Source organism: Lutzomyia longipalpis, chromosome 4, assembly GCF_024334085.1.
Source record: "Lutzomyia longipalpis isolate SR_M1_2022 chromosome 4, ASM2433408v1".
NCBI classification, from domain to species: domain Eukaryota; kingdom Metazoa; phylum Arthropoda; class Insecta; order Diptera; family Psychodidae; genus Lutzomyia; species Lutzomyia longipalpis.
In genome coordinates this window covers 20,051,481-20,067,069 of record NC_074710.1, presented here as the reverse complement: position 1 = coordinate 20,067,069, position 15,589 = coordinate 20,051,481, and the positions used below count along the sequence as shown (strand labels likewise).

General features: G+C 37.0%; 1 protein-coding gene across 6 annotated transcripts in view; it reads right to left on the bottom strand.

Annotated features, from left to right (window-relative positions):
* Positions 1-1,462: 1,462 nt before the first annotated feature.
* Positions 1,463-15,589, bottom strand: part of LOC129794670 (uncharacterized) — a 45,499-nt gene continuing 31,372 nt past the window's right edge. For 4 of the 6 annotated variants that reach the window (XM_055835477.1, XM_055835479.1, XM_055835480.1 and 1 more), the window contains exons 11-15: positions 9,149-9,932; positions 8,719-9,091; positions 5,144-5,565; positions 4,941-5,082; positions 1,463-2,741 (exon numbers count right to left, since the gene is read on the bottom strand). In XM_055835477.1, coding sequence (XP_055691452.1) covers positions 1,593-2,741; positions 4,941-5,082; positions 5,144-5,565; positions 8,719-9,091; positions 9,149-9,932 — 2,870 coding nt within the window. In that variant the 3' untranslated portion in view covers positions 1,463-1,592. The remainder of the gene's footprint in view (positions 2,742-4,940; positions 5,083-5,143; positions 5,566-8,718; positions 9,092-9,148; positions 9,933-15,589) is intronic. The other 2 variants (XM_055835481.1, XM_055835482.1) reach the window with 1 other exon arrangement.

Genomic DNA, 15,589 nt, shown 5'->3' with positions numbered 1-15,589 from the left:
CAGCTAGGAGATCATACCTCAAAAACCCGATATCACATGCCTGAAACCATAAAATGAATAGACTCCTTTTTCTTTTTTTTTAGAGAATGAAAGAAAAGCAGTAAAAGTTTGCATTTTTATCTGTATTTACCTTTTTTTCTTGTGTGTATTATATATATATTTCATCATCATCATCATCTTTTTTTTTCATTAAGAGACAAGAAAGTATCGTTAGTTCTCCAACAACTTTTTTTCATCATCATCCTCACCTCAATTTATTTCTCATATTTTTCTCATTTTTTTTTTCATTTAACTCACCTCACATTTCTCTCTTTTTTCCTAACGTCTATTTACACATTTTTTTTTGTTGAAGTTTTTTTTTTCATTAATAATCATTTTTTTTCTCTTATACAGCTCCTATATATGAAAAAAAAAGTCATTCTCTCATCCCCATCGCATTTTTTCTGCACTTTAAAGAGTTCTTTCTTCTTCATTTTCATTAGACTTGTTTTTTTTATCAATTTTTTACTAATATTTTTTTTCTTGTTGTTGTATAATAGTATTTTATTTATATACTTGGGTGTGTGTGTCCTCTCTTTGTGTTATGAAGAAAGAAAGAAAATTAAACTATAATTTTTTCTCCCATCACTGTTTCATGTTTTTTCTCTTTTTCCTTAGAAAAAAAATTGCAAATATTCCTTAAAAAAAACAAAAGTGAAAGAAAGAAAAAAAAACAAATGAAACTGGAGAATTTTTTCTTTATATAAATCTTTAACTTTGTTTTTTTTCTTTTCTTTTCCCTTAAATCACTTACTATTAGTTTCTCTTTTTTCTTGTTTTTTTTTTTTTAATTTTGCTTTCTATTTCTTTTTTTTTAATTTACAAAAAGAAAACAAAATTTTCTCGTATTTTTTTCTTCATGGTTTAAAGAGGAATTTATCATCCTTTTGCATTGTTTTTAATTTTTTTTTAAATTTTTTTATGTATTTTTTTATTTTTTTTTTGTAATAGTTATGCTAGGATGAAAAATTTTCTCTTCTCATGTTTTTTCTCTCTCTCTTAAAAAATTAAATATAAACAATTTTTTCGACTTTTTCATCACCCATCTTCCCTCCTTTTCTCTCTCTGTCTCTCTTGTTTTTTTTTTTCTTACCTATTAAATACACATTCTTGTCGCATTCATATCTATATATTTATATATTTATATATAACTTTACATAATTTATTTTTATATTTTTATTCTTTTTTTTTAATAATAATAATTATATTTATAATGTAAAAAGCGAAACGAAGATTATTTTATTAGAATATTGAGTTTTTTTGTTGGTTTGTTTGTTTGTTTTTTTTTTTTGGAGCGAAGGGGATGGGAGTTATAAAAAAAATTTCTTAATAAACCAAGAGAGACAGAGAGAGAGAGTCAGGGAAGATTTTTTTTATGTTTCTTTTAAAAGTTAATTTAAAAAAAAAAAGAAAACTCACAGAGTGTCGGTGAAGGAGGAAATATTTTTTTTAAAGGAGAAGAAAAAATTATTTTATGTAAATATATTTATAAAAGAAAAAAAATTCTGAATATTTAATCTCAAAACATACGCGCAGATTGGTGTTGTCGCCCACTATTCTTCGTCACTCAGCTCTTCGTATTGTGCCGAAAGGAGTGGCTTCGGTTCGGGTTGCTGCGGTCGTGCATCTTCGGTTGTCTTCGCAATGGCAACCGTAGCAATACTCGTGGGTGGTGCTGGTGTTACATTTAGCGCACTGTAGGGGTAGTGGTAGGCGCTCGATGAGAAACTCGTCACGGAGGTGGGAGTCGGGGCAAAACTCTGCGGCGGCGGTTGCTTCATCATCACACCCCCACTCGGAGGACGTGATGATGAATCATCCGGCGCTGTTGCTCCGCCTCCTCCTTCGCTTTTATCAACAACAACCTCCATCTTCCCATAGCCACCACCACCACCCTGTTGCTGCTGCTGCTGCTGCTTCATGTGCACCATTTCACGCATTTCCCGCTCACGATCATCACTACGCTTCTCATCTTCCGTTCGCATTGCCTCAACAATGCGATTCTTCACATAGCAATCAAGGGCAAATTTCGTTTGATGCGACCCAATTGTCGGCGCCGCCCCTCCGCCATGTTGTCGTCGATCCCCCGTGTCGTTGAGATGGTAAAAGGGGCCACCCCCACTTGGCTCCGTTTGTGTTACTGCACCAACATCTCCCGACACCGCCACAGACTTCAAAGCAGCCGCATGATTCGGGCTCGGGGCTGTCATTCGCATTCCACTCACTTGACGTCCATCATCCGCCTCACCCTCCTTCCCCCCACCACTCTCCTTCCCTCCATCATCCTTCTTCACAACCTCCTCCATCTTCTTCAACCGATCCACCGTCACAATGCCATCCTTCCCCCCACCAAGGCGTCGTCCCCACTGATCTTGCTGCTGTTGCTGCACCATCAGCTGCTCATGCGTTGGATATTGCATAAATTGCGTCTGACGCAGCGGATGAAAGGGATTCGGGCCAAAATCCTTCTGTATGATGGAATCCGTTAATTGGCCAATTGTTATGTTTTTCGTCATAACCGTCCCCCCACTCCCGGGTGCAAGACGTGACGACGCCGACGACGATGATTCAGCTTCACTGTCAAAGCCAATCTTTATCACATTGCCCGACTGATTGCTCCCACCACCACCTCCACTTCCACCACCACTGCCGCCGCTATTCTCATACACCGATGCACCACTATGTAAATCACGTCCAGTAAACTAGAAAAAGAAAAAGAATAATTGAAAATTATAGCTTCGTGATTGATAAAATCGCAAAATTCTCTGTTTTTGTGGGTATAAATGTGAAATTCTTTGTTGCTGATCAAAAGGTGAAAAGTTTAGCTAGAAACTACAATCAATCTCTCAGGTGGAAAGTCATTGGAAATGTCGGAAAATTAAACCGACTTTATTTACCCCGCTAGTGACTATATTTACCCGCTAATTAAAAAGAAAAGTCAGAAGCGAGTTAAATAAGAGATAAGGATTTATGCAAATTGACTTTTTTGCCCCAGTCTCCCCTATACATTTATTTTTTATTTCTTTTTCATTAGGGGAGGGCGGGGCTAATAAAGTCACTTAAGGGTTTGGAAAAAGCCTAAAATATCATATTTCCTAGCTAAATAGAACAAAATGATCTGAGAAAGAGTTAAAGAGCAGTAAATTTCCTAAAGAAATGAGCTATACATTTCGTTTTATCTTTCTGGGAAATATGATATTTTGAGCTTTTTCTAAACCCTTAAGTGACTTTTTTAACCCCGCTCTCCCCTATGGTTTTTTCTTCTTTTCAAAATTTCTTGTTTTTCTTAAATTTCTTTTTCTTCTTATTTTTAATCATTATTGCAAGATGGTTGAATATCCTAATAAAAAAGATTTTTTTTAAATAAATGATTGAAAAGAAAATGAAAAAAATGAAGGAAAAAAGTTAAAAAGAATTTTAACGAAAAAAGTTAAAAAGAATTTTAACTTTTTTACATTTTTGATTTTTTTTTGATAATGTTAAGAGCTTTAAAACTCGAAAACAAAGTATTTTTTGGTATAAAGGATTTTATCCATATTTTTAGTTTTGTTTCTAAAGCTCCCGTATTTATGGAAACATTCGAAGTACGCGTAATTTTGCAGAGAATCAAGAAGAAAGAAAGTATAAAAAATTGCTAAAATTCAAATTTTTCTCTAAACTCAATACTGAGAAGAAAAACTGACAGTTTTAACTGAAAACACAAGGAATGACGTCACATTTGTGATTTTTAGCTCACTCAGAACAAGAAGCATAAAAATCCATCTCAAAAATCACCAATGAAACATTACCATGAATGTTTCATGCATTTAAAGAGACAAACAGAGGCGTAGCCAGAAATTTATTTTAATGTATTTTTTCCTAAAAAAAAATGTTTATATTTTTTTAATTTTTTTAAATCAATTGATAAGACGCTAGTACTGATAAAAAAATGACTTTACAAGTGAAGAGTTTTACTGATTAGGATTACTAAAAAAAAATTAAAGAAAATTATTACTAAAACCGTTATAAAATTTGTTGCAATAAAATAGCATTTATTATTATTAATTTATATCAACTGAATTCTTTTTACATTGAGTATAATTAACAAAAAATAAACAATTTCAAAGAAATTCAGGATAAGATGACAGAGCCTATAGCAGCTGTTAAGCATTTGACATTCAATTTCTAACAATTGACAGTTATTCTCACTATCGCTAAAAATTTATTTAAAAATTCGTCGTCTGTTTTAACCCTTAACAGCCTGTCCTAACGTTCAACGTACCTCTCCTATATTATTTGACGTTTCTTTTCTAAAAAATTGACATTCATTTGAACGTTTTAAATTTTTTTTTCAACAACTTGACTTATTCAAAATACAAAATGTTTTTTCATGAAATTTTTAGCTAATTTAATTTTTCCTTTCAAATGTTTAACATTTCTTTCATCAGAATTATTGTATTCTAATGTTTTTGAGACTTTCATTCTCTTAAAAATTCACTTTCAAATTTTACAACATTTTTTGCTTGAAAATGAATTCTTTCCACTTCTAAAGAAAAAAATATTAAATTTTCTCAACTCTTGAAGGCAATTTAGACACCCAAACACCCCTAAGTACGCCCCTGAATGCAAAAAACACAATTTTGACGTCATTGTTTGCATTTTTGATCAAATTTCCCCCGACTTTCCTAGCTGAGATCACAGTGAAACTAGAAAGTTTTGTTGGGGATGTTTTATTATTCTCTTTTATTCTTTTGATCCTTCAAATTGAAGTAGTTTTCTCAGTAAAAAAAAAACGGATAAACACCTTTGTTTTTATATTAACGCTATAACCATAATTTTCAATTTAACTTAAATATTAATTCTCAAAAAAGATTTAAAAATAAAATAAATTAAAGAGAAAATTCTTTTTTCTTTGTACTTACAAAGCCTGATTTGTGAAGGGCTCTGCTGACGGAAACTGGTGGTGGTTCCGATGCACTCTGATTAATCTGATGCGTTATGATGGCATCAATTAGATTGGCCGCAGTTAGTGTTCCATCAGTTGATCGTGGTGGCAGAAGAGATCTAAAAAAAATCAATTTAAAAAAAATTCCTTTTCACACCAAAAACAAAAAAAAAAACTCACCTTTCAGATCTTTCGCGATCTCGGTCGAGAATTTGGCGTGCAGTGACCTTTGGTGATTGGTCATACGGTGGTTGCTGTTGCTGCTGCTGCTGCTGCTGCTGTTGTGCCGCAATAGCCAATCGTCTCTGTTGCTCTTGCTCCGCAGCTGCTGCCTTCTCCATCTCTGCCGTATGCATGGCCGCACGCTCCTCTGACGCACTCGCCAGCATCGCATCGCGCTCCATTAGACGCTCATGGTCGGCATGGAGATCACGCTCAAGTTGCGCATGACGCTCAAGGAGTTCATGCGATGGCGCATGCCCGTCTCCGCGTCCTGCAAAATGCTCCTCACGGCGTTCCCGCTCAAATTGCTGCAGCTCCTCAAATGTCGATCCCGGCATGTGCTGCCCATGTCTCTTCTGCGATTCCAGCTTCATGTCGAGCTAAGAAAAATTTTATGCGAATTGGAGGGAAAATTCAATTTTACTTTTCTCACAAAAAATAATCGTCGTATTTTAGAGGTCCTAATTTAAAATTTCAGTAAAAAAAAAAGTTTAAAGTCCTTAATTAAGATCTTAAGAGACCAAAAACAATTTTAGAGTTATTCAATTCCAGATTTTTCATTATTCCTTTCAGCAGAGAACAAAGAAAAAACATAGAGGTCTGAGTTTATGTTTTAGAGGGTCTTAATTAGAGGGTCTTTTTAGAGGGTCTTCAGTCTGCCTGAAGCGCTCGTTCACTGTGGACGTGTCTTTCTCGATCTCTCTGTTAAAATCGTCCTAAATGTCTCACTGTAAGGATTGTAAAGGTGTCATAGCGAGAAACGATGTACATAAGGTTCAGTGTGCCGGATGTTCATCCTTATTTCATGGGACTTGTGCAAGGATAACCGCGAGTGCCTTACAATCACTTAAACAAAGAAATGTGGATTGGAAGTGTTCGGCGTGTAAACCTCGAAGAGACAGCATTGGTGGAGAGAGTGCTCTTACAGCCCTCATTGGGGATCTTAGAAAGGAGCTCAGCAACCGAGCTGATGAGATGCAGGATACGGCCAGCAAGTTGAAGAAGATTGCAAATACCCTGGAAAGTCTTGCGAGGGACAGTGCGGAATCAAAGCGGCGGATAACTGTGCTTGAGGAGAAAGCTGGGAATACCGAACAGCTTCTGCGTGATAATGAGGATTCAAAAAGAAAAATCGCTCTTCTGGAGCGAAAAGTGCTGGAAAGTGAACGAATGGCTTGCTTATCCTCCATTGAGTTACATGGAATTCCTCAGAATATTACGGATGAGAAAGTTGCTATTGATATTCTTCGGAATGCTTTGGCCATGGATTTGGACGGCAGTGTGATTCAAGAGTGCACCATTGTAAGGAAGAAGGCGGCAAAAAATGCCCAAAAATCAAGTGGCACGGCGTCCAATACGACTGGTGGAGCAACTTTTGTGGATAAAAAAACTCGCAAAGCGACAAATGAGGGGACACCCTTTGAGGCACCTAACGGTGGGTCTCTGAGAGAGACTCCCGGTAAGAGCTCCAGTGCTCGCTCTAATGGCAATGTATGGATAGTTCAAGTGACGAACAACGCAACAAGGCGCCAAATTTTGAGAGCAGCAAAAATTCAACGGCAGGCAAAACAAAAGGGATGGCTTCAATGTAAATTGGCTACGTACGCTGAGACTTTCGATGTGGGAATATATGAGAGAATCAACGCATCAACTCGGGCTCTGCTGAGAGAGGCTAAAAATTTTGTGAGGGAGAACAATTGGAAATTCGCATGAATCAGAGAGGGACGCGTTTTCATAAAGAGGACGGAAAATGAACGTGAGATCATGATCAATTCTTCAATTGATCTAAGTTGAATCAAATTTTTGAATTATCTTTTCCATTAAACCGCCAAATCATGCTTCCCCCTTAATTTTTGACATTTACTTAGGACTCATTTTTATTTTATTTTTCCTATTAATTATAAATGAGAAAGGCACTTTTGTTATTAAAAAATTGTATTCTAATGGCGCTTCATTTAGGCTCCCTCCGACACACAAACTTCCCATTAGTTTCGTCTGGAGGTAATCCTCTATTCTGTGCGGTGTTTTCAAGGTTATATTAAGAATTTCTTTTTTACTAGATGTAAAATTGTATGATTTTGTATGCACAGTTTCGAGTGAAATAAACAATCTATCTATCTATCTAATTTGAATTTGAGAAAATGTAGGAAAAATTACAAATTTTCAAAGTTTCAAAAATTTCAAAGTTCTTTTTTTAGAGATTTGAACCCTAAATCGGAATTTTATACTTACTTTCCATCTTAGAATCTATACTCAATGCTTGAAATTTACAATTAGACTTTGAAATATTCAATACAGTGCCAAAAATTTTTGATTAAATCCCTGAAAATCTCTGAAATCTTAAAAAATCTTTAATTTTGCATAAGAAAAATTGAGAAGTTCTTAAGGTAATTAAAAGAATCTTAAGAAAACTTAAGGGATCTTAAGAATGTCTGACTAGTGAATTTTCAATCTTGGGCTCGGAAATTCTGAGTTAAATCTCTGAAATTTTAAATTCTTTCGCTGAAATTTTAGGTTCCTTCTCTGAAATTCTCAGTTTAGTCTCTGAAATTCTCATTTTCATTCTCTAAAATTTTAAATTCTGTTTCTAAAAATTTCAATTCAGTCTCTGAAATTCTCATTTTTATGCTCTGAAATTTTCAATTTATTCACAAAAAATTTCAGTTTGGAGTCTGAACTAAACTCTTAACTTAAAATTCCTTTTCTGAAATTTTAAATTCTATTTTTGAAACATTCAATTCAGTCTCTGAAATTTTAGATCTCAGAAATTCTCAGTTTAGTCTCTGAAATTTAAGTTTCTTTTCTGAAATTTTAAATTAAGTCTATGAAATTCTCATTTCTATTCTCTGACATTTTAATTTCCTTCTCCGAAAATAAAACTTTGATTTAGTGCCTGAAATTTAACACTCAGGCCTTGAAATTTTCATTTCATATTCTGAAATTTTCAACTAAACCTTTGAAATTTAAATTCCATCCTAAGACTTTCATTTAGTGCTTGAAATTTATCACTCAGGCCTTGAAATTTTCATTTCATACTCTGAAATTTTCAACTAAACCTTTGAAATTTAAATTCCATCCTAAGACTTTCATTTAGTGCTTGAAATTTATCACTCAGGCCTTGAAATTTTCATTTCATACTCTGAAATTTTCAACTAAACCTTTGAAATTTAAATTCCATCCTAAGACTTTCATTTAGTTCCCTGAAATTTAACACTCTGGCCTTGAAATTTTCATTTCATACTCTGAAATTTTCAACTAAACCTTTGAAATTTAAATTCCATCCTAAGACTTTCATTTAGTTCCCTGAAATTTAACACTCTGGCCTTGAAATTTTCATTTCATACTCTGAAATTTTCAACTAAACCTTTGAAATTTAAATTCCATCCTAAGACTTTCATTTAGTGCCTGAAATTTAACACTCAGGCTTTGAAATTTTCATTTCACACCTTGAAATTTTCAACTAAACCTTTGAAATTTTACACTAAAACCACAAAAAATGAGGAAAATAAGATAAAACTTTGAGAAATCCTTACCTGCTGCATTTGCTGAAATTGCTGATGCTGATGCAACTGAAAGGCCATCAGTCGTATATCGTGGTGTGTTGCAGGACTCCCCTGGAATGCTGGTGGACGTTTATCCTGCGGCACAGGCAGCAATGGTTGCTGCACGGCAACATCTACGAGTGATGAGAATGCCTCATGCCCAGCTAATGTGGCACCAGCTAATTGCCTATCGCGTTCCTTTGCCGCCGCTGCCATTCGTTCACCCGGTGGCGGTGGGTAGTGATGCTGCATCACATGGAGACGATTCGGTGCTGGACTCGATGGTTTTGAGCCTCCCGTGTTGTGACGCTGTATGACACCCTGTCGCTGTGGCGGTGGTGGTGTCTTCAGCGAATGATTGAGGCTACAAAAATGAATTAATTAATGAATTACAAGAATGAATTAAAAAGAAAATCTCTACCTGTTGGCATTGTCTGCTGGTGAGGATCTACTCATATATTCACTTCGTTGGCGCTCCTTGTCGTAGTACATGGCCACATTGCCGGCATTTATTGTGGCCACATTGCGCGGTGAATGGGAATCCTTCTCCGGCGTTGGTTGATTCGTCCTCACACCACGCGCCTGCCCAATCATCTGTTGCGACGTGAAGTAGTCATTCACAATGATCTGCCGCGAACTCAGCTGTTGCTGATCCATGCCAAAAGAGCGTGCGTATGATGGCCCAAAGTTCGCCTGCGGGCTACTCTGTGGCGTCTGCTGTGCCGGACTCTGTCGGCTATTCTTGTAGTACTCATACACACGATGTTTGTCATTGAGATGATGCGGTGGCATGTGCACAGGTGTGCCCTGTGTGATGCTACCAATCTTCTCAGGAGCCGGCTGGGGAGCTGCATCGAATCGCGGTGAAGCACTTGGCGGTGCCTGAAGGAGGAACGTCGCCGGTTGACTCACCGAACTCACTGGGGTGCCGTGCGTGATGGAACCTTTGGGGCCACCACCACCTCCACCACCTCCTGGATTCCCAACCGTTGGTGGCTGTGGTTGCTGCATCTGTGGCTTTGGGCTCATCTTACTCTTCATCATGGCCCCAGCTGTGACAGCGGTAGCACGCGTTGACGGCACCTGATGGTACATCTGCTGCTGGGCACCCACGGAGATGGGTACAAACACCGATGGGGACTTTGCCGAGCGACCACCTTCAAGAGAACACCACATTGGTACTCTTCTAGCTGGCATTTCCATCACTAAATTGCGCATTACAAGTAGTACGGGGGGTGGTAAATTTGATTGCAGGTCAGGAATGGCCGAATTACTTTGGCCAAATTCTTTGTTTTTTTTTTCTTTCACGTTTAATTGGGGGGTGAATTTTTTTTTATATTAGGGAAATTAGGGGAGAAATGTGGCCATAAAGAGATGGAAAAGAAAGCATTTATTTTTGTATGTGCTGCATTAACCCTTTGAGGACAAATTTTAAACTTAAACTTAATCAAACTTTATATAAAAAAAAGAGTTTTTTTTTTAATTTTTTTCTTTGATTACATTGGAATAATTCTTTAAGGAAAACTTGGTAAATATTTTGATTCTTCTTTATAAAAACCAAATAACTCGAAACGAAATAAAGTATGATAAGAAAAAAATAACTAATGAATTAACTTTTTTTTAGAATAAATTGCAGAAAGTTTTTTTTTCGGATTGAATTTAGATGTACTTTTTAGACTTAAATTTTGACTTGAAATAATGTTAAAGTACTAAAAATATAAAATTCACGCCTTAAGAAGTACTAAATTTAGAATTGAGTAAATAAAGAAAAAAAAACGAATTGGAAATTAGAATAGAATTTTATCTTTCTGGTCTTGAATTTAGTATTTTTTTCAGCTTTTAATCCAAAATCTGAGCCTTCATAGAACTAAAATGCGAAGAAGTTTTTTAATGATTGAATTTAGTACATTTTTAGGCTCAAATTAAGTAATTCTTGAGTTTGAATCTAAATATATTCTAACTTGATTTTGCGCAAAATTACTAAAAATATAAAATTCAATGTTTAAAAAGGAATAAATTAAAGCCTAAAAAGTACTTAATTTTAGATTGAATAAATGAAAAAAAATAGATATAAATGCATAGATATATACATTATATATACATATAAAAATGCAAAGATAAAAATATATAAACTGCAAAGATAAAAATTAAATATAGCATGGATGGAACAGTATAAAGCGAAAGAACGGTAAGTAAAACTTACGGGCTGTGATTCTTTCTTTGTCAGTGAAATGTGAAATTAACTGAAAATTGAGGATGGGCAAATTTTGAGGAAGGCTTTCTCGCGCACCGAATCACAGCCAACGCGCAGATAATTTGTGAAATGCCTTAATCGTGGGCGTTGGCTGTGATTCGGTACGCGCGAAAGCCTTCCTCAAAATTTGCCCATCCTCAATTTTCCGTCAATTTCACATTTCACTGACAAAGAAAGAATCACAGCCCGTAAGTTTTACTTACCGTTCTTTCGCTTTATACTGTTCCATCCATGCTATATTTAATTTTTATCTTTGCAGTTTATATATTTTTATCTTTGCATTTTTATATGTATATATAATGTATATATCTATGCATTTATATATATTTTACTTTACTTTTATATGTGCATATAAAAAAGCCCCGCTTCGCGGGGCGTTGGTCTTATGCAACTCAAGATATGACATGTTAACTTTAAAACGCGATATCTCCGGAACGGCTACATAGATTTTCTTCATTTTTGGCATGATATAAGATATTATAGCCAACTATAACATATCAAAATATGAAGCAATTCTATAAAGCGGTGCTCGAGATATTTATCGAAAACTCATCGAAAATTTTGTTTTCGATTTTAGCGCCACTTGCGGTCATTTTTTGAACTTGCGATGTTCCGAGCAGTTGTAGGGCTCATTAATATCTTTCATTTGAGCCCAAGTTGATCAAAATCGGTCAAGCCGTTCTCGAGTTATGGCCGATTTTCGATAAAAAATTGTGGCGGCCATATTGGCTAAACGGCTTGGCCGATTTGCGAAAATGAGGTATCGTTGGAAAGGTCTTGATGGCCCCTACAACATATCAAAATTTCAGATTTTTAGCTATTACAGGGGCTGAGATATAGCGAAAACAAAATTTGACAGTTATTCAAAATGGCGGACGCGGGGGTGGGGGGTTGGATTTGACTTCATAATCGGATGTCTTCCACCCGATATATGAACTTTGCCGTTGACCGCAAGTCTCTATCTATCACCGTTCTCTTGTAATTAAGCGAAAGGTTCCGGACGGACGGACGGACGGACGGACGGCCGGCCGGACGGACGGACCAATTTTTGGCGCATACGTTTTTTGTAATGTAGGGACCCTAATTCGTGGTCATCCCAAGTTTGAGCCCGATCTGACGACTTTGCATTTTTGAGTGTACACAGAAGCTGTGCTTCTTTGAAGAAAGAATCACAGCTAAAAGGAATAACAATCAATTTGATTGAATTTTATATTTCTAGGTTTTGATTTAGCACTTCTTACGCTTTTACTTTATTTACTTTTTTTAAGCTACTATTCCACAGTCTGAGTCTTCTTTTAGAACAAAAATGTGAAGATATTTTTCGGACTGATTTTAGTACTCTTTTTTTATAACTTGTATATTATATTTTTTAGCTTCTTGTGTAGCCCTTGTGTAGGTTTAAATTTAGTACTTTTTGAAGCTTAAGTTTATTTCTCTAAGTATAGGCTTGAAGCTAGTTTTTTTTAAGGATTTAACATTAAATGTTTTGGTTTGAATTTAGTTACTTTTTTATGCTTAAATTTAGTAATTTTTTAGGTTTGAATTGAATTAGGCTAATTCAAGCCTAATTTATTACTCTTTTAGTCTGAAATTTTTAATATTTCAGATTGATTTAAGAATTTTAGGATTAAATTTAATACTTTCAGCTTAGTCTGAGCCTTTTCAGAACTATTTAAGAGATATTCTTATCTGCCGAATATTTTTATTTCTTTTTACAAAACATCCTGAAATCCAATGAAGAATCGCGACTTGGGGCTTAGAAAAATGAGGACTCTCGCCCCGCCTCATCTCCCTCGCACCGACCCCAATCACGAACTACAGAATTGATTCCACGGAGAATCATACGACGTTTTATACCAACCAAGATGGTCAAACTCCATCAGAGGAAAGGTACACCTACCGGTGCTCTACGGGAGAAGAGAGAGTCCTCTTACGCATAAACAGCACTAGGCTGAGAGGGGAGGTGTTGGGGATTTGTAACACCTCTGGGTAACAAAACTACACTCGGCCTTTCCTGTGTTTCGACGTCCTCGGCGAAGGTTTAGAAGAAATATCATTAGAAGGAGGACGTCAGCCTAGCTGTAATTTCCGCAAATAATCTCCTACTCTCTTCTCCTAGCAATTTACTCAATTTTCCCCAAAATACTGCAATCTACTCCGCTTTCTTAATTTCAAGTTCCCCTTGATATAGCCGCGTTCTACCGCAATTTACCGCATTTCAATCAACCCTTCTACATTTCTTTAGCCAACCGCATTACTTATTTCTGATCATCTGCCCGTTTGATCATTACACGCCTACATCATCATCGGAATTTATACCGCACTAACTCTGAATGGCCGTTTCCGCATATTTTCAATACTTTTCCACCTAACTGACAGGGACTTCGAGGATTTGCGTGCACGCTTACCGACCATGGAAGCCCATTACCATGGTATCCCAAGGCCCTTTGCCTTTCTTTTCCTCGATCTGCTGAATCTGCTTATTCTGCTTTTGAAGTTCCAGTATTTCTGCTATTTCTGCATATCTGCTATAACCTGTCTGACCAGGACTTCTTTGAAGGCTCGATTGTTGCTCTGCCAATGCCCTTGCAAGACTTTCTCGAACCTTGCCCTTTCGGGACCGATGGGGGTTAGGAGATTACTCTGTATGCTCGGATGGGAGGTAATTAGGACCAGACGCATCTGCCAGGCGGTCCCATATGCATACAGTAGCATTGTTCCGCCCCTTGATGATTTCAAAGTCTGCACTGCTTTACTCGCTTCCATGGGCCTCTATAGCCCTACAACATGTTCAGAGATCAAAGAATAAAGTATGCGTGCGACAGTGCCACAACGCCTACAATTTTCCAACTCTGTGCAATGCTGTCTGCTGGGTGATCACATTTTGCTGTAACGAAACTCAACAACATTTCATATTCCTGCAATTGGAGTTCGTTCACCGCCCAAAATGCCTCTTTATCCAATCACCCCTTCCTAACAACTCCTTCCTACTAGCACGTCTCAATCAAGTGCCTTGCGCCCTACACCATTTGGCGAATAACCATTTGTGGCCTGACCACACTTGCTGATACCTTTAGGTAAACCTTTCTCCTATATTGCCTTGGGAAGGTCTACAGAATTACTACTTCGAACAACACCATCAACCCACGGTGACCTATCATGCCCGTCGTGTTAATTACTCCAATTGTTCATTCCTGCTGCAAGACTGCCACACTGTGTTTCCTTTAGAATATTCCTCTGTGTGATTTGGTGCTCCTTCAGTTTGCAAAATATTCTTTGGTCCATCTTCTACCGTATGCTACTGCATCAGGTACCATCCTCTGCCCAACTGCCTCTGCACTTCCTTCACTACAGTCCATTAACATCGGAGCTTCTATTCCTTGAATCTGTGTGTTGCAAAAGCCTTCTGCTTTTCCTCCCATTGTGTTCTTCTGCATCTCGTTTCACATCCATGTGAATCTTTTGAGGTTTTCTCTTCCTTAACATTGCTCTCAGGTTGTCCAATGTCTGCATCCATGGGTGGCTCGTGATTATTGCTCACACCCACATCAATGCTCCTGATTTCCATCACATTGCGGAATCCAACAACCATTTCCGTTTGATTCATTTCCATACATCTTCCATTGTTGCCAGTTTATCTCAATTCCTCCAGCTGTGTCCTTATTTGATGCTGCCCGTGGTTGTATCAGCAATCCTAACACTTGGGTGCTCGTTGGTGGTGTTTTCCAATGATTTGAGTCCTTTTCTCAGCTGCTGATGAAGTTCCTCCTGTGGTTAACTGGATGATGTCAACGTCGAGGTGAAAGAATAGTCACACAGATGGAAATTACTCCACTGTATTTTCTTCTTATACCTCTGTGGTCCTCGTTAATCAAGATAGCAGGTGATTTTCATCATCTACCATCTCATTAACACTATGATCCAGTTGATGCGTTTGCGACGTTTCCCTCATTGTCCTCGGATGCTGTTGATTTTTCCTGCTGTCAATGTTCAACTGCTACAACACCACCAAATGACTGCAAATTCTTTGTTTTCCCTTTAATCTGCTAACTACATCTCCTCAGGAATCCTGCATCTTCAGATGAATTTCTGTATTTCTTCCCACGATGTTCAACACTGCTGCTACACCTGAAAAAGATTTCCCCTCGACTCTTTTCCTTGCTTTATTCTGCCAATTCTAAATCCTGAAAACATGAAACAACAATCTCTTTTGCTTCAAACCACTTTATCGAACCACGACAGTGAACCTTAACACTCAACGCAATTATGAACAACCCATTCAATGAAGTTATGAATCCTTCTCTTCAATGATCATTTCAGCTGCAGATTTTCCTCATCTGTTTATCTATTACTTTCCGCATTTCGCTGCTTCCTTCGTCTCACATTTACCTACAACGTTGGAGTGTGTTCCTTAGATAATTGAATTCATCTTTTGGCTGCTGTCCTTTTTATATCCATACGCAATATTTTCCTTGAAGTGGATTTATTTGTAACTGATGCTGCAACATGTCTTCTCTGCATTTTGCTGTTGCTAAGCTTCTCTTATGTTACAACTGCTTAACATCACTGCCACTGCTGCTCTGCATCTTACACCTTATACTGGAAAGC